This window comes from Nerophis lumbriciformis, linkage group LG02, assembly GCF_033978685.3.
Source record: "Nerophis lumbriciformis linkage group LG02, RoL_Nlum_v2.1, whole genome shotgun sequence".
NCBI lineage: Eukaryota > Metazoa > Chordata > Actinopteri > Syngnathiformes > Syngnathidae > Nerophis > Nerophis lumbriciformis.
Genome location: NC_084549.2, coordinates 17,113,928 through 17,138,819, shown reverse-complemented (window position 1 = coordinate 17,138,819; position 24,892 = coordinate 17,113,928). Strand labels below are relative to the sequence as shown.

Genomic DNA, 24,892 nt, shown 5'->3' with positions numbered 1-24,892 from the left:
TATAAAAAAAAGGGCTGGAAACTGGGTAACATTGGTTACATTCTTGTTGAGAATAGCACAAATAGTTGGTTGTGCTTACAAGGAAAGCCCTGTTCTTATCCATGCTGAAATTACACTCCATTTGCACGCACTGAAATTAATGTGGTGACCTTTTTTCCCCTTGCCATGAAACATGTCTGAGTCCGTGTTTCTTCGCCAAGATTCTGTGCGTTCGATAGTAATCTGGTCTGTCTGCGGCTGTTTAGATGCTATGAGCAAGCCAGAATCGTGTCGCTCCACGAACAGGATTCCAAAGATGATGTAGACGTTTTTAAGCCGATACGCCACTGGAAGCTAAAATCTGAGCAGTGGACCAATCTTTTTTTCTTTTTTTTTTAATCACATTCGCTCATCATAAATAAGTCAGTCTTCTCCTGGGGGGTCTTGCACCCACGAGCACTCAAAGAAAGTCCTGGAATTTGTAAATATGCAGGGAGCCCTTTGTTTCCAATAGTTTGCTTAAAACTGTTTAAAATCATTCATTCAGTAAGTACTGATAGTTTGTTCTCCCCAAGAGTCTAATTTAGACCTATTTAAGCAACATAAAGGCTTATATTATGTGGCCTTTAAGGCATGTTAAATTATAGCTTCTAGCCAAATGTCCTACAGAGTGAATGTTATAGAGAGGACGCTATTTGAAGTGCAATCAACTTGAACCCACACTCTACTGCAGTGCTATTCAACTGGCGGACTGAGGCCCAAATCCAGCCCGGGAATGACACCATACTGGCCCCTCTGAGTTCAGTTCAAAAGTTGGGAGACTAATATTTTAGCAGCAAATCAAAACACTAGAGTGATCCTGTTGCCTTGACATTTTAACCTTGCCAGCAAACTTGTGATTTACATTATTGAGGCGTTACTCAAAGGGGAACTGCACTTTTTTGGAATTTTGCCTATTGTTCACAATTATGAAGGACATGACAATGAATTAGAATTTTTTTTTTTTTTTTAATGCATTCTAACTCGTAAATAAATGTAATAGTCTGTTTACAGCGGAGCCAATTGGAGGTCCTTTATTTTGCGCATAAAATCCAATAAATAACCATTTAAAACCCACCAACAATACAACATTTTCATTTCCTGACTTGAATATTAACCTATTAGTGATATTGTTATTATAAGCACTAATGCAGACAAACTATTTATAGCAGCGCTGTGATCATAAGCTTGTGTGTAATGTGGACATTATCGAGTGGTCCTCTGTTTTCTCGCCTACCTGCTCCCTGGAAGTTTATTCTAGATCATAAATCATGCCTCACACCTGGATAGAAGCAGGCTGAGGATGTATTCCGACGAGTTGGTACTAAATCAGACTCGGAAATGGCGAGAATGACACAAAAAGATGCTCCATTTTCTTTGCAAGGGTTATGGAGTCATTCTTCACTTAAATGGGACTATAACAAGATTCTATCAGTCGGCATTCTAATGACAGCATATATTGTACAGTAAGTGATGTTTTATTATGTTTGTTGGCTCTCAAAGTCTGCAATAAGCAATAATTCGTGCCCATCCATCCATCCATTTTCTACCGCTTGTCCCTCTCGGGGTCATGGGAGGTGCTGGAGCCTATCCCAGCTGCATTTGGGCGGAAGGCGGGGTACACCTTGAACAAGGGCCAACACAGGTAGACAGACAACATTCACACACTAGGGCCAATTTAGTGTTGCCAATCAACCTATCCCCAGGTGCATGTTTTTGGAGGTGGGAGGAAGCCGGAGTTCCCGGAGAGAATCCACACAGTCACGGGGAGAACATGCAAACTCCACACAGAAAGACCCAGAGCCCGGGAAAACGATCAGCAAACGTTGTAATGCATTTTTTAAATGAATGCGCCACATATGCTTTAAATGATCAAAATACGTAAATATTAAAGGCCTACTGAAATCCACTACTACCGACCACACAGTCTGATAGTTTATATATCAATGATGAAATCTTAACATTGCAACACATGCCAATACGGCCGGGTTAGCTTACTAAAGTGCAATTTTAAATTTCGCGCAAAATATCCTGCTGAAAACGTCTCGGTATGATGACGTCTGCGCGTGACGTCACGGATTGTAGAGGACATTTTGGGACAGCATGGTGGCCAGCTATTAAGTCGTCAGTTTTCATCGCAAAATTCCACAGTATTCTGGACATCTGTGTTGGTGAATCTTTTGCAATTTGTTCAATGAACAATGGAGACAGCAAAGAAGAAAGCTGTAGGTGGGAAGCGGTGTATTGCGGCAGGTGTTGTGCCGGATAACGCACCCTCGCCGTAGAATGCACCCCCTGACTGTTGTGCCGGATAACACAGCCGGTGTTTCATTGTTTACATTCCCGAAAGATGACAGTCAAGCTTTACCATTGGGCTGTGGAGAACTGGGACAACAGAGACTCCTACCAGGAGGACTTTGAGTTGGATACGCAGACACGGTACCGTGAGTACGCATGCAGCTGCGGCTTCCAAACATTTGATCGCTTGCCCGTACGTGCGTGCCGCTATGTGCATGTCACGTACGTAACTTTGGGGACTTTGGGGAAATATATGTGCTGTATGAACTTTGGGGAGGTGAACGGTACTTTGGGCTGTGGGATTGAGTGTGTTGTGCAGGTGTTTGAGTTGTATTGGCGGGTTATATGGACAGGAGGGGGGAGGTGTTTGTTATGCGGGATTAATTTGTGGCATGTTAAATATAAGCCTGGTTGTGTTGTGGCTAGTCTTGTGTTTATTTACTGTTTTAGTCATTCCCAGCTGAATATCAGGTCCCACCCGCCTCTCACAGCATCTTCCCTATCTGAATCGCTCCCACTGCCCTCGAGTCCTTCACTCTCACTTTCCTCATCCACAAATCTTTCATCCTTGCTCAAATTAATGGGGAAATCGTCGCTTTCTCGGTCCGAATCGCTCTCGCTGCTGGTGGCCATGATTGTAAACAATGTGCAGATGTGAGGAGCTCCACAACGTGTGACGTCACGCTGCTCGTCTGCTACTTCCGGTACAGGCAAGGCTTTTTTATCAGCGACCAAAAGTTGCGAACTTTATCGTCGATGTTCTCTACTAAATCCTTTCAGCAAAAATATGGCAATATCGCGAAATGATCAAGTATGACACATAGAATGGACCTGCTATCCCCGTTTAAATAAGAAAATCGCATTTCAGTAGGCCTTTAAATGTTATTATAAATGTGTACACTACATACTGTATATACTTACATCATGTATTTAAAACCTTAATGGAAGTGTTCGGATCCTTTTTTAAGGGCTTTATAGGCCCTTAAAAAAGCCGCTCCTATAGGCTCCATTGTAAGTGGACTTTTGATCGCATTTATTTAATATTTAAATGCATTAAAAAAAATCCATCTGTCATGTCTTTCATGATGATTGTAAACAATAGGTAAAATTAAATTTAAAAAATGCAGTTGCCTTTTAAGTTCTCTCATTTTCGTCAGTTACAAATGTTTTCCGTAATGTGATTTATGTGCGGTAACTAAAGTGTTGCAGTAGTTTGTTCAACTTCTTTAGTTATACTAGTAGTGTTTCTCAATATTTCGTTTTAGACCCTCTCTTTTTTAATATTTGGGCTATTCAACTGCGGTTGAAAAAACTGAGAGAATCCCATTTTTGCAGCAGATTCTTAAAAACACCAGAGTGCTGTCATAGAGATGACCTTTGACTGACTGTTTTTCCAGAGGGTCCTTAAAAACAGCACAGTGCTCCTGTAACTCTGACAAAACAAGTGGACCAAAATCAAATGTCCACTGTAGAAGACGCAGGTTCTGTATAGACTAAGACTAAAAGTGAAGGGAGAAGTCTGCCCCCTCTCCTTAGCTGTCTGGAAATGTGGCCCCTGCGACAATTTAGTTGAACATCCCCGGTCTACAGAATATGTACGACTAAGAGGGAGAGTGCCGTGTAGGAAGTGTGTGAGTCACTACAGTAGAGGAAGCCTAAGTAGTAGTAAAAGTGTGAGGTAAAAGTGAGGGTCAAACCTGGCTGTAGAGCCACAAGAATCATTCAAATGCATGCCCGTGCAAAATATACATACAGAGGCGTCCACATATACAAACGCAGCTTTGAAGGGAAGGGGAATCTTTTTGGCACCTCTGTTTCGAGCGCAGACTATGTAGATGAGAAGTTGCGTAAACAACCCGTTTTAAGAGGTTAAAAGGTGAAAGAGAACTGACGTAATGCACTCTGTAAAAAGCTAAATAAGCAAACTGTCTTGATCAGCATGATTGGCAAGCACACCCTAGATTAAGGCTTTGGGTGGCCGTTCTTACTTCTCTTTAGGGCGCAGACACTGTGTGCACAGCTGGACTAAGGAAGTCAAATGTCTCTCAAATTGTATATTTTATGAATTTGATGAAGATTGGGCATGGTTAGGACTCTAATATTGCCATGCGACACACCAGATGACCTCACAAGACATGAGTTCATCTAAAAAATTAACTCAGCAAGTGATTTTGTTAATCTTTTGGCCTTTTGGCGACACTTATTGCAAAAGGAGGATCCTCAAAAGTCTAAGGTGTTGAACATCCACCAGAAGTTGTGTGACCCGCTGGACCAGTGTATCTTTTAGTACAGAAGGGAAGTGATTCACATGAGTGGATCTCGCGTAAGAGGAAGTTTGGGTTAGGGTTAGGGTTAGTTTCTCCTTTTTAAACTCTATTTTTAAGTGTCTTAATGCAGTGGTCCCCAACCTTTTTGTAGCTGCGGACCGGTCAACGCTTGAAAATTTGTCCCACGGACAGGGGGGTATGTGGTTTTTTTTTTGGTTTTTTGGTTTTTTGGTTTTTTGTCATTAAGAAATACAATCATGTGGGCTTACGGACTGTATCCCTGCAGACTGTATTGACCTATATTGATATATAATGTATATATTGTGTTTTTTATCCATCCATCTATCCATCCATCCATCTTCTTCCGCTTATCCGAGGTCGGGTCGCGGGGGCAGCAGCCTAAGCAGGGAAGCCCAGACTTCCCTCTCCCCAGCCACTTCGTCCAGCTCCTCCCGGGGGATCCCGAGGCGTTCCCAGGCCAGCCGGGAGACGTAGTCTTCCCAACGTGTCCTGGGTCTTCCCCGTGGCCTCCTACCGGTCGGACGTGCCCGAAACGAGGGAGGCGTTCGGGTGGCATCCTGACCAGATGCCCGAACCACCTCATCTGGCTCCTCTCGATGTGGAGGAACAGCGGCTTTACTTTGAGCTCCCCCCGGATGACAGAGATTCTCACCCTATCTCTAAGGGAGAGCCCCGCCACCCGGCGGAGGAAACTCATTTCAGCCGCTTGTACCTGTGATCTTGTCCTTTCGGTCATGACCCAAAGCTCATGACCATAGGTGAGGATGGGAACGTAGATCGACCGGTAAATCGAGAGCTTTGCCTTCTTGCTCAGCTCCTTCTTCACCACAACGGATCGATACAGCGTCCGCATTACTGAAGACGCCGCACCGATCCGCCTGTCGATCTCACGAGCCACTCTTCCCTCACTCGTGAACAAGACTCCGAGGTACTTGAACTCCTCCATTTGGGGCAAGATCTCCTCCCCAACCCGGAGATGGCACTCCACCCTTTTCCGGGCGAGAACCATGGACTCGGATTTGGAGGTGCTGATTCCCATCCCAGTTGCTTCACACTCGGCTGCAAACCGATCCAGTGAGAGCGGAAGATCTTGGCCAGATGAAGCCATCAGGACCACATCATCTGCAAAAAGCAGAGAGCTAATCCTGCAGCCACCAAACCAGATACCCTCAACGCCCTGACTGCGCCTAGAAATTCTGTCCATAAAGGTTATGAACAGAATCGGTGACAAAGGTCAGCCTTGGCGGAGTCCAACCCTCACTGGAAACGGGTCCGACTTACTGCCGGCAATGCGGACCAAGCTCTGACACTGATTATACAGGGAGCGGACCGCCACAATAAGACAGTCCGTTACCCCATACTCTCTGAGCACTCCCCACAGGACTCCCCGGGTACACGGTCGAATGCCTTCTCCAAGTCCACAAAGCACATGTAGACTGGTTGAGCAAACTCCCATGCACCCTCAAGGACCCTGCCGAGAGTATAGAGCTGGTCCACAGTTCCACGACCAGGACGAAAACCACACTGTTCCTCCTGAATCCGAGGTTCGACTATCCGGCGTAGCCTCCTCTCCAGTACACCTGAATAGACCTTACCGGGAAGGCTGAGGAGTGTGATCCCACGATAGATAGAGGAACCACCACCCCGGTCTGCCAATCCAGAGGTACCGCCCCCGATGTACACGCGATGTTGCAGAGTCTTTAGTTTTTATGTTGATTTAATTAAAAAAAATAAATAAATAAATAAAAAATTGTACATTTCTTGTGTGGCCCGGTACCAATCGGTCCACGGACTGGTACCCGGTGGTTGGGGACCACTGTCTTAATGGATTATCCCCTGATGTGATGTGTAAAGAAATACAAAGATACAGTGGTTAAGGTGTGCGGACTCTAGCTGCGGTCGGTGGAAGCTGTAGAGTGAAAAGATGACGACAATTGGTCAGTCTGCGTAGTCAGTGAAGGCCTCACATCTGTGGAACTCTTTGCCACTGGAGTTAAAGTCACAGTCGGACATTAAACGTTTCTCCACAAAACTGAAAAAGTGGCTCAAGGAAAACCAGAAGTGTGAGCACTAGGACTGGGTGTAGTATGGACAAATAGGGCCAATTATTATTTTTAATGTATTTTTATTTTGTACTTGTCTTAATCCTTTTGTATGTGTTTGTCAACTCTCTTCACTTTTTAAAAAAAAAAGCCTAACCAGGGACGAGGGTTGCAAATTAGCATTATGTACTTTGACATCGGTTACCTACGGGTAGCAATGTGTAATTGTACTGTCCCTGTCAAACAAATAAATAAATAAAATTCCACATTTTGCGCTCAACTGATGACAGGTATTTACTCTGAAACGGATTATTTCTATTTCCATTATTTCAAGTAGGACAATTTTAACTACGGTACTAGCAAACAAATACTTAGTCTTAAAGGTTCCACTTTAAGTTTGACATCATCGCAGGGAAGGGCCGGAGCTTTCAGAGGACGATTTGAGCTATCAAAGCTTAAATAAACTACTGCGGTTTATGGTATTACACGTCATGCCAGCGTGGGAAGTGTGTGTGTGTGTGTGTGAACACAGTGTTTGCACACCTGATCATCCTGGATCAGGACACTCACATCCAGAGATTCAGCAATAAAAACTTCAAAGTGCCCCAGACAGATGTGATCTTATCTGATCAGTCAGTCAGACTGTTGATGCTGATTTAAGATTAAGCGAATTCTGCAAAGGTCGCATGTCTGCTGTGGATACCATGGCGCTTGATAAACACGTCCATATTGCCCAGTCATAACAATTTCATTGTTCTTTCTCACCTTGTCCCATGAAGGCGCCTGGCAGTGCATCCTTGGCAGTACCAAAGCCTAGCTCTCTGCACACCACGCTGGCAGCGGTCCGCTCCCACATGTGGTCCACGATTGTCCCCCATTTTCCATCTCGGAGCACCTCCACGCGTCCCTCACCCAGCCTGGGCCCGGCCTTCAGACGCACCGGCTACACCGAGGAGGTAGAATCTGTTAGCTCACACACACACTCTTGCGGTGGAAGATATTTAGCACCGTCTTACCACAACTGGATAGGGGGCTTGAGGTCTCCCAGAGGAGATTCTGGAAAACTGAGGGCCCGGCACACATTTGACCACAGCGTGTCGCCCGTTCTTACAGGGGGCGAGGCTACGTGGAATAGACAGCTGACCTTGGCACTCAGACAGAGTGTTCTCACTGCCCAGACAGTTGACCTTCTCCATCCAGAAGCCCTTCTTCTTGGCCATAATGCTCAACCTAAATATTAAAAACGGGGGTTTCATTTTATATGGCCCATGAAATTCATGAAATAATATGTCAGTAAAGAACTTTATCGTTCTTACTAAATGTACCGTATTTTCCGGACCATAGGGCGCACCGGATTATAAAGCTCACTGCCGATGAATTGTCTATTTTCGATCTTTTTCATATATAAGGCGCACCGGATTATAGGGCGCATTAAAGGAGTCATATTATTATATATTTTTTCTAAATGTAAAACACTTCCCTGTGGTCTACATAACATGTAATGGTGGTTCTTTGGTCAAAATGTTGCATAGATTATGTTTTATAGATCATCTTCAAGCCGCTTTCTGACAGTCGCTTCCGGATGCGGCGTTTTGTAGGCGGTCTTATTTACGTGGCTCACCTTCGACAGCGTCTTCTCCCCGTCATCTTTGTTGTAGCGGTGTAGCGTGCAAGGACGGGAGTGGAAGAAGTGTCAAAAAGATGGAGCTAACTGTTTCAATGACATTCAGACTTTACTTAAATCAATAATGGAGCAGCATCTCCTCATTCAGAAACAACAACATGTCCCTTGAAAAACCGTCCGACCGGAACTCTCTAATAACTAAAGTTCCTTGGGTGAATAATGTAAACCCACTCCAGTTTTTAGCGCTTTGATAGCTAGTCTACTGAAATAACTTTACACTACTTTGTATTAGAAATGGCAACAGCGAAGGATGACTGTCCCTTAACAAGAAGATAGAGAAAAAGAAGAAGCTTATCGACTATGGTGTCGACACGGACTACAAAGGCGGACGAGCGCAATTTTTAAGGATTTAAGCAGATCCCAAATACAGGTCAGCAGGTACTAGAAGGTAAGAAAAGTTGCTTTTGCATAATATTGCGAAACAAAACGCCAGATAATGTCTTACCTTATACACACACCACAATAATACTCGTATATTTAATGCACCGATAATCCATCAAGCGGTGCGGCTTCATAGCTTACCAAAGTCGTACTAAAACATTTTGATAGATTTTTGAGCGCTGTGTGTAATGTTCTATATTTTCAATGGAACATATAAAATATTGGTAGTGTTTACTTGAGTCATATTGCCATCATAGTGCAGTCTACATGTATCTCTTATGTTTGACTGCCATCTACTGGTCACACTTATCATTACACCACGTACCAAATAAAATTGCTTCGAGGTCGGTAAGCAAAACCAGAGTTATTCCGTACATTAGGCGCACCGGGTTATAAGGCGCACTGTCGAGTTTTGAGAAAACGTAAGGATTTTAAGTGCGCCTTATATTTCGGAAAATACGGTAGTCGTTCTTTCCATTTGACGGACAAAAATACATACAATTGCATATCTTTAAATTTTTATATTGAGAATGCATCAAATATTATAGTATCATACATTCCAAAAATGTATTTTGTTAAAATAAAATGGAAATATCTGCTTTACTCATAATTTCAGCGCAAGTCATTCATCCAATCGTACAAAAATGGCAATAAATTTGACTAGTAGCTTAGTCACCAGAATTTTACCGTAAAAAAAAAAAACAGTGGTACCATTTTTGCGTTTACAATAATATGGTGTAAAAAGCGTTGTACATTTTAGGATAAAATTTAACAACTACCGTAAAAAAAAGTAATACACTGTAGGTCGTACTTTAAAAAAACAAAACAATGGTACCGTTTTTCCATTTACAGTAGTTCACCGTAAAAACGACTGTAGATGTTACCGTGAAAATCTGAACTGTTTTTCACGGCTTTTGAAATTTGACAGACATGATGCATTTCAAAACATGTCATATCTGTTGGAACCAAGACTAGGCTTCTCAAACATGGGCTTTTTTTTTTAATCATAATACATCTATTTTTCAACAATATCATATCAGAACATTAAAGAAACTTAAAAACGTATACACTGTAAAAAACAAGAACCGTAGATTTTACCGTAGAAAACAGTGGTACCGTTTTTCCACTTACAGTAATATATGCTGTAAAAACAATTGTACATTTTACGATAAAATTCTGGCAACCGAGCTGACGTTTTTTTACCGTAAAATCCACAGTATCTACTAGGGGTGTGGGAAAAAATCGATTCGAATTCAGATTGCGATTCTCACGTTGTACGATTCAGTATCGATTCTCATTTTTCAAAAATCTAATTTTTTTTTCTAATTATTGTATTTATTTATTTATTTATTTTTTAATTAATCAATCCAACAAAATAATACACAGCAACACCATCACAATGCAATCCAATTCCAAAACCAAACCCGACCAAACCCAGCAACACTCAGAACAGCAATAAACAGAGCAATTGAGAGGAGACACAAACACGACACAGAACAAACCAAAAGTAGTGAAACAAAAATGAATATTATCAACAACAATATTAGTAACAATTTCAACATAGCAGTGATTAAAAATCCCTCATTGACATTATCATTAGACATTTATAAAAAAAAAAAAAAGAACAATAGTGTCACAGTGGCTTACACTTGCATCCCATCTCATAAGCTTGACAACACACTGTGTCCAATATTTTCACAGAGATAAAATAAGTCATATTTTTGGTTCATATAATAGTTAAAACAAATTTGCATTATTGCATTCAGTTGATAAAACATTGTCCTTTACAATTATAAAAGCTTTTTACAAAAATCTACTACTCTGATTGCATGTCAGCAGACTGGGGTAGATCCTGCTGAAATCCTATGTATTGAATGAATAGAGAATCGTTTTGAATCGGGAAAAATATCGTTTTGAATCGAGAATCGCGTTGAATCGAAAAAAATCGATTTATAATCGAATCGTGACCCCAAGAATCGATATTGAATCGAATCGTGTGACACCCAAAGATTCGCAGCCCTAGTATCTACAGTACGTGAAAAAATAATATACAATAAGTGTGTAATAATATCACAGGGCGAATCCTTATACGATAAAATTCATAGGGAAGCCATAACTGCGATGTGGCCCTCAATGAAAACCAGTTTTACACCCCTGTATATGTCTGCCACTATGCAATATAGTTTCTACGTACCTCGTTGAAGGGTCTGCGACCTTGGTGTCCCATATTTTCCTGTAAAGAAACAAATACAAAGGAAATGGTCCCATCAGGAGTCTGGTTACACACGTACATCGTCATCGTCCTGTGAGGTGACCTGGGTGACCCCATGTTGACGCTATGTCATAGTGACTACAAGATATACTCTGGCATGTGTTGTTTGTTTTATATTGTAACCTGGCCACACAGGGAAGAGTCAACTGTGGCACACACACATGCACATTAGACTTGTTCTTACTCCGGCCACCAAACATAGTCAACCTTCTGGCAATGACTTTAAACTACTTCAAATATAGCCTGTGTATATAAAACATTGGGGTTTAAAGTGAGGTGTAAAAGGATTTTTTTTTTTCTCTTCAGTTATCTCTTGTTTCATAGTCTGTGCAAATCTTGCTATTGCAGGGCGTCCAACATTTTCCTAATGGAAGCAACTTTTTAAAATCGGGACAAACAAGCTGAACAGACTGTGTTCAACCTTACATCTTTCCACTGCAATCCTCTGGTCTCCATAGCCAGCATGCAAATTAGGCCAAAAGCGTTTCCTTTTCTGGGGAAAATCAAGCAACTCTGGCACTTTGTTGCCAATTTGAGAACTATGCACGCTGCAACATAGTGCAGAGGGAAGCCTTCTGCTGGCTTGGCGGGCACACCAACATGCCACAAAATGACTGCGCCAGGAAGGCCTCTGAACCTTGCAGAGTGCAAACACCATTACAGCTGTCTACATCGATTACGCTGAGGGGTAAACACACTACGGCCTGACTGCTATTTTAGGAATCCCATTATGAAAGTATATAGTGTACTAGATACTACAGCAGAGGTGGGCAAAGTATTTGACTCAGGGGCCACATTGGCTTTTGAAATTTGACAGACATGATGCATTTCAAAATATGTCATATCTGTTGGAACTAAGACTAGGCTTCTCAAACATGGGCTTTTTTTTTTTAATCATAATACATCTATTTTTCAACAATATCATATCAGAACATTAAAGAAACTTAAAGGGGAACATTATCACCAGACCTATGTAAGCGTCAATATATACCTTGATGTTGCAGAAAAAAAGACCATATATTTTTGTAATCGATTTCCGAACTCTAAATGGGTAAATTTTGGCAAATTAAACGGCTTTCACATCGGGAAGCAATCCGCCATTTCCTCAAACACATTACAAACACCAAGTCAAATCAGCTCTGTTATTTTCCGTTTTTTTGACTGTTTTCCGTACCTTGGAGATATCATGCCTCGTCGGTGTGTTGTCGGAGGGTGTAACAACACGAACAGGGACGGATTCAAGTTGCACCAGTGGCCCAAAGATGCAAAAGTGGCAAGAAATTGGACGTTTGTTCCGCACACTTTACCGACGAAAGCTATGCTACGACAGAGATGGCAAGAATGTGTGGATATCCTGCGACACTCAAAGCAGATGCATTTCCAACGATAAATTTAAAGAAATCTGCCGCCAGACCCCCAGGAAAAGAGAGCGGATGAGGGTATGTCTACAGAATATATTAATTGATGAAAACTGGGCTGTCTGCACTCTCAAAGTGCATGTTGTTGCCAAATGTGTTTCATATGCTGTAAACCTAGTTCATAGTTGTTAGTTTCCTTTAATGCCAAACAAACACATACCAATCGTTGGTTGGAAGGCGATCGCCGAATTCGTCCTCGCTTTCTCCGTGTCGCGTCGTTTTCGTCGGTTTCGCTTGCATACGGTTCAAACCGATATGGCTCAATAGCTTCAGTTTCTTCTTCAATTTCGTTTTCGCTACCTGCCTCCACACTACAACCATCCGTTTCAATACATGCGTAATCTGTTGAATCGCTTAAGCCGCTGAAATCCGAGTTTGAATCCGAGCTAATGTCGCTATATCTTGCTGTTCTATCCGCCATGTTTGTTTGTATCGGCATCACTATGTGACGTCACAGGAAAATGGACGGGTGTTTATAACGATGGTTAAAATCAGGCACTTTGAAGCTTTTTTTTAGGGAAATTGTGTGATGGGTAAAATTTTGAAAAAAACTTCAAAAAACAAAATAAGCCACTGGGAACTGATTTTTAATGGTTTTAACCCTTCTGAAATTGTGCTAATGTTCCCCTTTAAAAATGGTATTAAAGGGTTAACACTTAAATTCTCTTTTAGGGGCAGAAGTGTTGTTGATCACCCTTTTTACTCAGTGCGTCAAAGTTTAGTAGTATTTTGTTGTGGCAATTCTCAAAACAAATCTTTGCTCAATTCTGATTAAAAGGGACCCGCCGAAGGGGTCGTAGTTTTCCCACCCTTGTACTACAGTATATAGTCTAGCGATGATTTGTACTGTAGACATACAGTGTCTTAAAAATACACCAGTCACATTTCAGCAACCGTCTTATTGTATCTTCTCAAAGGAAACTACTATCATAATTCAATGTTGATATACTTGAGACTAGTCAACTTTCCACTAAGTACTCTAAGGCAGGGTTTTTCAACCTTTTTTGAGGCAAGGCACATTTATCTCATTAAAAAATCCAGAGGCACACCACCAGCAGAAAACATTAAAAAATGAAACTCCGCCAGGTCGTCGTGCCTTATTTTGAGTTTGTTGGTGTTTTCCCGTGAGCAGTGTTTTAGTTCTTGTCTGGCGCTGTTATTTTGGTGGCCCTTCCTGTTTTGTTGGTGTTTTCCTGTAGCAGTTTCATGTCTTCCTTTGAGCGCTATTCCGCACACCTGGTTTGTGTTAGCAAGCAAGACTATTTACATTGTTGCTATCCTTCTTTGTGTGGACATTGTTGATTGTCATGTCAAGAACGGATGTACTTTGTGGACGCTGTAAGTTTTTGCTGTCGTCCAGCATTCTGTTTCTGTTTACTTTGTAGCCAGTGCAGTTTTACTTTCGTTTTGCATAGCCATTGCCTTTCCCTTTCGTTAATTTTTGGTTAAAGCATTACATACCTTTTTACCTGCACACTGCCTCCCGATGTGGTCTGCATATTGGGATCACAACAAACCATCCTTGTCTCACCCGACACATTCCGACTTTTACAAAGCAATTAACTACCTGCTGCCACCTAGTGACATGGAGTATTACGTGGTTACCCTGCCAAGTTTTACACAGCACAGACACTAAGCAACGGCACATTATTTGCAGATTATAATTATTGATTTGCAAAAAAATATTTTTTGGACCAATTAGATGAAGTTGCATAATTTCCCACGGCACACTAGTGTGCCGCGGCACAGTGGTTGAAAAGCACTGCTCTAAGGTACGGTACAGGCCAAAAGTATGGACACACCTTCTCCTCATTCAATGCGTTTTCTTTATTTTCATGACTATTTACATTGTAGATTGTCACTGAAGGCATCTAAACTATGAATGAACACATGTGGAGTTATGCACAGTACTTAACAAAAAAGGTGAAATAACTGAAAACATGTTTTATATTCTACTTTCTTCAAAATAGCCACCCTTTGCTCTGATTACTGCTTTGCACACTCTTGGCATTCTCTGGATGAGCTTCAAGGACACCTGTGAAGTGAAAACCATTCCAGGTGACTAACTCTTGAAGCTCATCGAGAGAATGCCAAGAGTGTGCGAAAAAGTAATCAGAGCAAAGGGTGGCTATTTTGAAGAAACTAGACATGCACCTGGGGATAAGTTGATTGGCAACACTAAATTGGCCCTAGTGTGTGAATGTGAGTGTGAATGTTGTCTGTCTATCTGTGTTGGCCTTGCGATGAGGTGGCGACTTGTCCAGGGTGTACCCTGCCTTCCGCCCGATTGTAGCTGAGATAGGCTCCAGCGCCCCCCGCGACCCCAAAGGGAATAAGCGGTAGAAAATGGATGGATGGATAAACATGCACCTGGGGATAAGTTGATTGGCAACACTAAATTGGCCCTAGTGTGTGAATGTGAGTGTGAATGTTGTCTGTCTATCTGTGTTGGCCTTGCGATGAAGTGGCGACTTGTCCAGGGTGTACACTGCCTTCCGCCCGATTGTAGCTGAGATAGGCTCCAGCGCCCCCCGCGACCCCAAAGGGAATAAGTGGTAGAAAATGGATGGATGGATGTTTTATATTCTACTTTCTTCAAAATAGCCACCCTCTGCTCTGATTACTGCTTTGCACACTCTTGGCATTCTCTGGATGAGCTTCAAGGACACCTGTGAAGTGAAAACCATTCCAGGTGACTAACTCTTGAAGCTCATCGAGAGAATGCCAAGAGTGTGCGAAAAAGTAATCAGAGCGAAGGGTGGCTATTTTGAAGAAACTAGACATGCACCTGGGGATAAGTTGATTGGCAACACTAAATTGGCCCTAGTGTGTGAATGTGAGTGTGAATGTTGTCTGTCTATCTGTGTTGGCCTTGCGATGAGGTGGCGACTTGTCCAGGGTGTACCCCGCCTTCCGCCCGATTGTAGCTGAGATGGGCTCCAGCGCCCCCCGCGACCCCAAAGGGAATAAGCGGTAGAAAATGGATGGATGGATAGAATACAAAACATGTCTTCAGTTACTTCACCTTTTTTTGTTAAGTACATAACTCCACATGTGTTCATTCATAGTTTTGATGCCTTCAGTGACAATCTACAATGTAAATAGTCATGAAAATAAAGAAAACGCATAGAATGAGAAGGTATGTCCAAACGTTTGACCTGTACTGTATATACAAGTTGATCTCTATAGTATTGTCCTGTGTGAAGATATAGTAAAATGGATCAATGTTGTTGTTGGACGTATGCCTCATGCCGTGTGTGAATTACTCCCTCATACTTGCATTTAAGTGGTATTTCCTCTAACAGAAAAGTGCAAATAAAAATGTATTCTGGCGTGTTGACCGAGATGTTAATATTTGTATTTGTTTGGTCACATAAATATTTCACCTCGGAATATTTGTATTTTGGCAAATAAGTGAGAATGCAAGAAATCAATGGGAGGATTGTTACATGAATGACATCATGTTGCTGCACTTTTCACTTTCCTAAATAACATGTTTGAAGGAGAACACTCCCGACCCTCCAGTTAAATAAGCTTTCCACAAATATGTTCTTATTTTTGCAAGAATTAAAGTTGTTTGAGGGGAAAATACGAATTACATTAATCACTGCTAATGGGTAAACAGAGAGGTGTTTTGCAGAAAACAGAATTCGTGTAGCTACTTTGGCTGTTGATGTAAGACAGAACATATGCAAGAGCACTGTTAGGTCACTCTGTCACATGCTTCAAAAGATGAGACAAATATTAACAAAAAATGGTGTTTGTGTGTGTGCAAAAAGCACGCTGGCACAATGTGTAGCTTTTAACAAAGCAGCTCATCAATTGAGCTTGGGCTGCACAATTAATCGAGGTTTTAACTAGTGCGATAAATAACCGTTTTTGTTAGTTTTTTTCTCCGCCGTCACAGGCATTTGAGTGACAGACTTTTTACCAATCAGAATGTGTTCGTCTCCGGCTTCAAAAACAGGGAGAAAGAAACCTTCCCGTACTGACCCCCGCATTCATGACTTGGCACGATCATGGTATCACCACTGTGAAAGACCTCTATGTAGACGGAGTGTTCTCATCCTTCACTGAACTCTCTTCCAAATACGATTTGCCGAACTCCCACCTTTTTCGTTTCTTTCAGGCGAGGGACTTCGTAAAGAAGCAGTTCCCACACTTTCCAAATTGTCCTCTGGAAACTCTTATAGATACATTGTTATCTTTGAGCCCTAATCATAAAAAATGTATCTCCGTGTTATATACCTCCTTAAGTTCAGTTGCTCCAAACTCTCTATCAGTGATAAGAGCCTCGTGGGAGAGCGATCTTAATACCAACATATCCGATCAACACTGGAACTCTGCCCTGAAACTGGTTCGCTCCTCCTCAATATGTGCCCGTCATAGTCTCATCCAATGCAAAGTAATCCATAAAATTCACTACACTAATTCAAAACTATCCAAAATCTACCCCACTGTTAGCAATACCTGCAATAGATGCAAACAATCTCCGGCTGATCACGTCCATATGTTCTGGTCCTGCTCTAAACTATGTTCCTTTTGGGAGGACATTTTTGACACAATTGGAAAAGCATACGGTCAAAACTTTCCTCCCAACCCATTATCAGCCATTTTTGGCGTATGCCCCGATAACATGTGCCCGGTACCATTAAAACGCGCTGTTGCTTTTACGACCTTGCTGGCCAGGCGATTGATCTTGTTTAATTGGAAGCTGGCTCGCCCCCCATCACACGGCCGTTGGATTAGAGAGGTTCTCTACAATCTAAAACTGAAAAAACTTAGGTTTTCGCTAAAAGGCTCGGCTCAAGCATTTGAAAGCTCATGGAGTCCTTTTTTGCTGTATGTCAACTCTCTTGACCTATGCCCAGACGCAGATGAGGAATAATCTCCCTTTTATTTATTAGTATTATTTTATTCTATTTTTATTTTATTATATATTATTATTATTACATTTTTATTTTATTATTATTATTATATATTTTTTTATATATATATAATTTTTTATTTTATTTAATTTTTTCTCCCTCTCTCTCCTTTTCATCCCGTCTGTCTGTCTCTGGCCTCGTGTGTGTGTGTTTGTGAGAATGTGTCTGTCTTTGTCGTCTTACTTGTTATATAATTGTGCCATTTGTCCCTCGTTGGTGGGACCTGAGTGGGGTGGGAGGGTGGGTGGGTGGTTTGGGTTTTAAGGGAAGGGTGTGAATAATTTACTGACTTTAAAATTGTACTGTTTCGACTTGCACTTTTTTCTGTCTATTTGAAAATGCCAATAAAAAAAGTTGGAAAAAAAAAAAACAGGGGGAAAGACGTCTCTACCCGCCTAAGGGTGTTAATTTAACAGTATAATTAACGTACATAATATAAGTATAATGGACGCAGTGAGTCCTCTTTTCAGTCATTCACAATCTTTGGCTCGGTGGGCATACAGCAGGTTAGCCATCTTTACACACACAGGAAGCACAGACAGCCTCCCTACTTGCGACTCGCTGGTGAGAAGTGGCGCAACGTAACAAGAATTAGGAAGAAAAAAAATATGGATTACGAAGCCAAGTGACCCGTTGTGGGAATATTTCAGCGTCAGAGTGGATGGGCAATATACGCCCATCAACACGGACGAACAAGCGAGAATGCCGTGATCAACAAAAAGACGACGTCTGACCTTGTTTTTCCAAAAACTTTAGGATGTTCAATATTTATTTAAGTAAATGTTTTGCTTACAGACATGAGTATTTAATTTTTTGTTTATTTATTTAGGTTATTTACCTTCTAATTTCAGTACAATGGTAAACAATTCTACAGTCATGAGAAATAAGTGTATATCCTTTTAAATGGTTACTTGCATTATTATATTTAACGATTACCGTATTTTTCGGACTATAAGTCACAGTTCTTTTCATAATTTGGCCGGGGGTGCGACTTATACTCAGGAGCGACTTATGTGTGAAATTATTAACACATTACCGTAAAATATCAAATAATACTATTTAGCTCTTTCACGTAAGAGACTAGACCAGGGGTCGGCAACCCGCGGCTCCGGAGCCGCATGCGGCTCTTTGATCACTCTGATGCGGCTCAACTGCATACTTGCCGACCCCCCCGATTTTCCCGGGAGACTTCCAGATTTCAGTGCCTCTCGCAGAAAACTCCCGGGATTAATATTCTACGATTTTCACCCATATAATAATAATAAGGGCGTGCCATGATGGTACAGTATTTAGCGCCCTCTACAGACTGTACCAAAAGCGTGTCAGCCAAGCCTCTTATTGTATGCATCTTCTGCTTGCACACGTAAGCGACAGCAATGCATACTTGGTTAACAGCCACACAGGTTACACTGACGGTGGCCATATAAAACAACTTTAACACTCTTACTAATAATGCGCCACACTTTGAACCAAAACCAAACAAGAATGACAAACACATTTCGGGAGAACATCTGCACCTTAACACAACATAAACACAACAGAACAAATACCCAGAATCCCATGCAGCCCTGACTCTTCCGGGCTACATTATACACCCCCGCTACCACCAAACCCCGCCCCCACCCCAACCCTGCTCCCTCACACATCAATCCCTCCTCCCCCTCCCCCCCTCCGTGCGTAGGTTGAGGTGGGCGGGGTTTGGTAGCGGGGGTGTATAATGTAGCCCGGAAGAGTTAGGGCTGCATGGGATTCTGGGTATTTGTTCTGTTGTGTTTATGTTGTGTTACGGTGCAGATGTTCTCCCGAAATGTGTTCGTCATTCTTGTTTGGTGTGGGTTCACAGTGTGGCGCATTATTAGTAAGAGTGTTAAAGTTTTTTATACCGCCACCGTCAGTGTAACCTGTGTGGTTGTTGACCAAGTATGCCTTGCTGTCACTTACGTGAGCAAACAGAAGCCCCATACAACGTGTTGCTGGGCCGGCACGCTGGTTGTAGTGGGCGCTAAGTGCTGTACCATCACGGCACGTTCGAGAGAATAGTTGTCCTGAAATTCATAGTCTGCCGGAAAAATCGGGACCGTTGACAAGTATGACGCGCCATTCACAAAAAACTTGCGGGCCGCACTAACATTCAATTTTCATATTGAGGTGTGGGCCGCATGTCTGAGACCCTTGGTTTATACATAGCACAAAGCAAAAAAAACAACTTTGTATGCAGTGTTATGTCATTTTAAATTTCAAAAGATTTTTGTGGCTCCCATTGTTTTCTTTAATTTGTGAAACTGGTCAAAATGGCTCTTTGACTGCTAAAGGTTGCCGACCCCTGGACTAGACGTATAAGATTTCATGGGATTTAGCGATTAGGAGTGACAGATTGTTTGGTAAACGTATAGCATGTTCTATATGTTATAGTTATTTGAATGACTCTTACCATAATATGTTACGTTAACATACCAGGCACGTTCTCAGTTGGTTATTTATGCCTCATATAACGTACACTTATTCAGCCTGTTGTTCACTATTCTTTATTTATTTTGAATTGCCTTTCAAATGTCTATTCTTGGTGTTGGGTTTTATCAAATAAATTTCCCCAAAAAATGCAACTTATACTCCAGTGCGACTTATATATGTTTTTTTCCTTCTTTATTATGCATTTTCAGCTGGTGCGACTTATACTCCGGAGCGACTTATACTCCGAAAAATACGGTACATTACATTATAAACACTGTATAGTTTTTATTGGTTATTTTTTCAGTTTAAGAGCATGATGTAGACAAAAGCTCAGAGTCTGTCTTGATAAAGCCAAATTTTTTTAAAGTAAATTATTGCATATTGTTTCAATGTGTGGCACTTTGAGACAAGAATATGTTTGACACTCTAAAAGTAACATGTGTTCCTTCACTAGTTATTTTCACAGTTTTATGCATTTTATGTTAGTTTGTTAGCAATTAGGTTTTTTCTCAAAAAATGTGCAGCCCTTACTGCAACAGGTCAACATCCACAAATTATTCTTTGACTTGTTTGTGACACCCCAACTAACTTCTGTTTTGACCTGCAGGTCAAAACAGCAAAAAAAGATGTTGCATTTCCCTTTTCTCTGTATGTAAATATTGCATGAGCACTGATTCCAAGCATGTGTGTGATCCAGACAGCTCTTTTATCAGTTTTGCATTTGCCTAAGCCAAAAAGTGCATAGCAGCATCCACTGATGAGCTATGAGGCTAAATTAGGAGAGTCTCATTTGACTCTTTAGAGACGATAACGGCATCACGGCCCTCACATTTGTCTATATTTCTTCAAAGACACACAAGAAAGGCTTTAGGAATTAATTGATTGTAAAGAAGTCTTCAAATTATGTGGAAAGTATTCTTTATTAATCGTGCCCTGACAAAAAGATGCTTCGAAAAGACAGGCGGTTCAATTGTGCCCATTCTGAGCCTAATCGACTCTTCTGTTGACAGAAAAGAGACTCAAACCCCAAAAACAAATTTCCCCTATCAGGATCCTCAGCAGAAATGATTGGTTTCTTCGGCGGCTATTATGCCACTTCTCCACAAAGTGATTCACAAAGTTGTGGAACGGAAACTAAACTTATGTTCTAAAGTGCTGCAAGTTGGAGAATGTCAATGGTCCTATGGGACTGTCTTACTGCCATAGTGACAAAATCAGGTATTTCTAAAGCCTAAAGCGGGGCCATTCAACTGCCGGCCCGGAGGCTAAATCCGACCCTGGAATGAGACCATTCCGGCCGCAGAGTTCAGTTCAAAACTAGGGAGACAAACTTTTTTGCAGCAAATTTCTAAAAACACAGGAGTGCTTCAGTTGTAAATAATAACTTAGACCAGTGTAAACACATTGGCAGATCCTTGCATTGACATGTTAACCTTAGCAAACAGAACACTGGGGTCCAAACATGGGATTTACATAACTAAGGCGTTCCTCAAGGCACCCGTTTAAGTCCTCTCCTTTTTGGCAGTTACACATTTTTTTTTTGTAATATGATTTATGTATAGGTTGATTGGCAACACTAAATGGGCCCTAGTGTTTGAATGTTAGTGTGAATGTTGTCTGTCTATCTGTGTTGGCCCTGTGATGAGGTGGCGACTTGTCCAGGGTGTACCCCGCCTTCCGCCCAATTGTAGCTGAGATAGGCTCCAGCGCCCCCCGCGACCCCGAAGGGAATAAGCGGTAGAAAATGGATGGATGGATGGATATGATTTATGTAAGTAAGGTTTTGCTGTAGCTTGTTTACTTCAGATGCAGTCAGTAGTGATTTGTTCAACTTCTTTAGTTATACTCATACTTGCCAACCTTGAGACCTCTGAATTCAGGAGATGCGGGGCGGGGGAGGAGTATATTTATAGCTAGAAAATCGATTTTGTTTTGAATTTCAGTGTTCATTTATTTACACATATACACACACATAACACTCCTCTCTACTACTTGCCGTAGTCTTGAAGCAATGCATGATGGGAATCCGGATGTTGTGTGTCAGTGTATTAACATGCCGGCTGGAATAAACACACACTGAGAAATAGCTCCGTGCCTGCCTACTTTATGGATTATAGACAAACCTATGGATAACGGAGACATATATAATAGTGTCCTTCTTGTTGTGTGTGCAGTTGCGCACTGAGCTCCAAAAGCCGTAGATGTTATAACGTGACTGGACCGGCACGCTGTTTATATGGAGGAAAAGTGGACGTGGCGACAGGCTGTCCTCACTCAGGTCCGGCTGGAAATCGGGAGAAATTCGGGAGAATGGTTGTCCCGGGAGATTTTCGGGAGAGGCGCTGAAATTCGTGAGTCTCCCGGAAAATTCGAAAGGGTTGGGAAGTATGGTTATACAAGTGTTGTACCTCAAGGTTCCACTTTAGCATACTTGCCAACCCTCCCGGATATTCCGGGAGACTCCCGAAATTCAGCACCTCTCCCGAAAACCTCCCGGGACAAATTTTCTCCTGAAAATCTCCCGAAATTCAGGCGGACTCAGGTCCTCCACAATATAAAAAAGCGTACCTGTCCAATCACGTTATAACTATAGAATGATGGAGGGCGAGTTCTTGGTTTCTTATGTGGGTTTATTGTTAGGCAGTTTCATTAACGTCCTCCCAGCGTGGCAACAACACACAACAACAGCAGTCACTTTTTTGTATACCGTAAAGCAGTTCGTCTGCCGTAAACAGCAATGTTGTAACACTCTTAAACAGGACAATACTGCCATCTAGTGCATTTGATGAAAGCACTATTGTGCGTGCCACACATCAATGTATCATCAGAGAGGGTGTTCAGCATGGTTCAAAAAATAGTGACAGAGAATAGAACAAGGATGGACAATTCAACCCTTAACTCAACAATGAGTAGATGAGTGTTATGTGTGTGTATATGTGTAAATAAATGAACACTGAAATTCAAGTATTTATTTTATATATATAAATATATATATATATATATATATATATATATATATATATATAATAAAATATATATATATATATATAATAAAATATATATATATATATATATATATATATATATATATATATATATATATATATTAGGGATGTCCCGATCCGATATTTGGATCGGATCGGCTGCCGATATTTGCCAAAAATTGCGTATCGGCAAGGCATGGGAAAATGCCGATCCAGATCCAGTTTAAAAAAAAACTCCGGTCCGTGTTTTCCAACGCACCGATTTAAATAATACATTCCATACTTTTCTGCTGCTCCGTAACTTCCGTTCCGCATTTTCCAGCACACCTTCAACACATCCACAATTCTCACGCAGTTGCTTTTAGCTGCTGGCATTACACGACAGGCTCTTCTCACACTTTCCTGTGTCTCCCTCTCACAGACAGACAAGCGCACCTTCTTACACACGTCACATACTGTCACGACATACGTCACATACGTATAGGTCCTCTCCCAGCAGAAAGGTAGCAGCATGGCTAACGTTAGCTGTGATGCTAGCGCAGCCGTGCTAGCAACGCTCCCTCTAAGGTGCTCGCATATCAAACTCTTTTGGCTGTCTTTTTGACACTTACATCCGGCGCCCCCCTCCACACCCTGGATTATAAATTATGTAAATAATTCAATGTGATTATCTTGTGTGATGACTGTATTATGATGATAGTATACATCTGATAGTATATATCTGTATCATGAATCAATTTAAGTGGACCCCGACTTAAACAAGTTGAAAAACTTATTCGGGTGTTACCATTTAGTGGTCAATTGTACGGAATATGTACTTCACTGTGCAACCTACTAATAAAAGTCTCAATCAATCAATCAAAACACATAGAATCATCATACTGCTGTGATTATATGCATCAAGTGTTCATTCAAGGCTAAGGCAAAATATCCAGATATATATTGTGTATCGCAATATGGCCTTAAAATATTGCAATATTAAAAAAAGGACATATCGCCCAGCCCTAGTTCAATGATGCCATTTCTGTTTGTCATGTATAATTTTGTCTATTTTGTGTTTATCCTTGAATAAACAGATCAATTTCTTGTTACCAACCATTGTGTATTATTCAAACTCCCCTAATTCAGCTGGCTAGTTGTTATCAAGAGTACTAAAACCCTTTTCAACATGATTCTGACAACTAAGTAGGCTAAATAACTTTAAACTTTAATACATGCTCGGATAGGCCAGTATCGGTCAGTATCGGTATCGGTATCGGATCGGAAATGCAAAAACAATAACGGTATCGGATCGGAAGTGCAAAAACCTGGATCGGGACATCCCTAATATATATACATATATAATAAAATATATATATATATATATATATATATATATATATATATATATATATATATATATATGAAATACTTGACTTGGTGAATTCTAGCTGTAAATATACTTCTCCCCTTTTAGCCACGCCCCCAACCACGCCCCCGTCCCACCCCGACCACGCCCCCCCACCCCCTCCCCCCACCTCCCGAAATCGGAGGTCTCAAGGTTGGCAAGTATGCACTTTAGGTCCTCTCTTTTTCATCCTTCAGGCTATTCAACTGGTGGTCTACCATTACAGTTAAAAAAACTTGTGAGAGAATTGCATTTTTGCAGCAGATCTTTGACTATAGCTTTTTTGCAGAGGGTCCCTAAAAACAGCAGAGCGCTGCTGTAACTTTGACAAAATGAACAGACCAAAATCAAATGTCTACTGTAGAGGACGCTGGTTCTCTTGAGTCTGCCCCCCCTGGTCCTTAGCTTTATGGAAATGTATTTGAATATCCCTGATGTATGCTGTATAATCATTCCACCCTGAAAAAAGACCACTTCAAATAAATCTTTAAAGGCCCAACATTAACATGACATCCATGTCTATGGTTAGTGTATGTAAACATGTGATCACAACTGTTTATTGCTTAGTGGGAAAAAACTGCTAAAAAGCCACTTGCATGAATGAAGACGTGAGTCAGGAATCACTCAACGACCTGACAAAACTAGAAGACCATTCCAAATAAAAGGCATGTCTGTAAATCAAAAGCCGGACCTACACGGGCTCTCTCAACAAACTTCAACCATAATTAAAGATATTTTACA

At 41.4% G+C, this 24,892-nt stretch overlaps 1 protein-coding gene across 1 annotated transcript in view; it reads right to left on the bottom strand.

The window, feature by feature from the left end:
* The window catches only part of loxl4 (lysyl oxidase-like 4), a 73,340-nt gene that overhangs the window by 34,405 nt on the left and 14,043 nt on the right, over nucleotides 1-24,892 (bottom strand). Inside the window, exons 4-6 of the mRNA XM_072915672.1 lie at nucleotides 10,906-10,944; nucleotides 7,663-7,876; nucleotides 7,412-7,589 (exon numbers count right to left, since the gene is read on the bottom strand). Coding sequence (XP_072771773.1) covers nucleotides 7,412-7,589; nucleotides 7,663-7,876; nucleotides 10,906-10,944 — 431 coding nt within the window. The remainder of the gene's footprint in view (nucleotides 1-7,411; nucleotides 7,590-7,662; nucleotides 7,877-10,905; nucleotides 10,945-24,892) is intronic.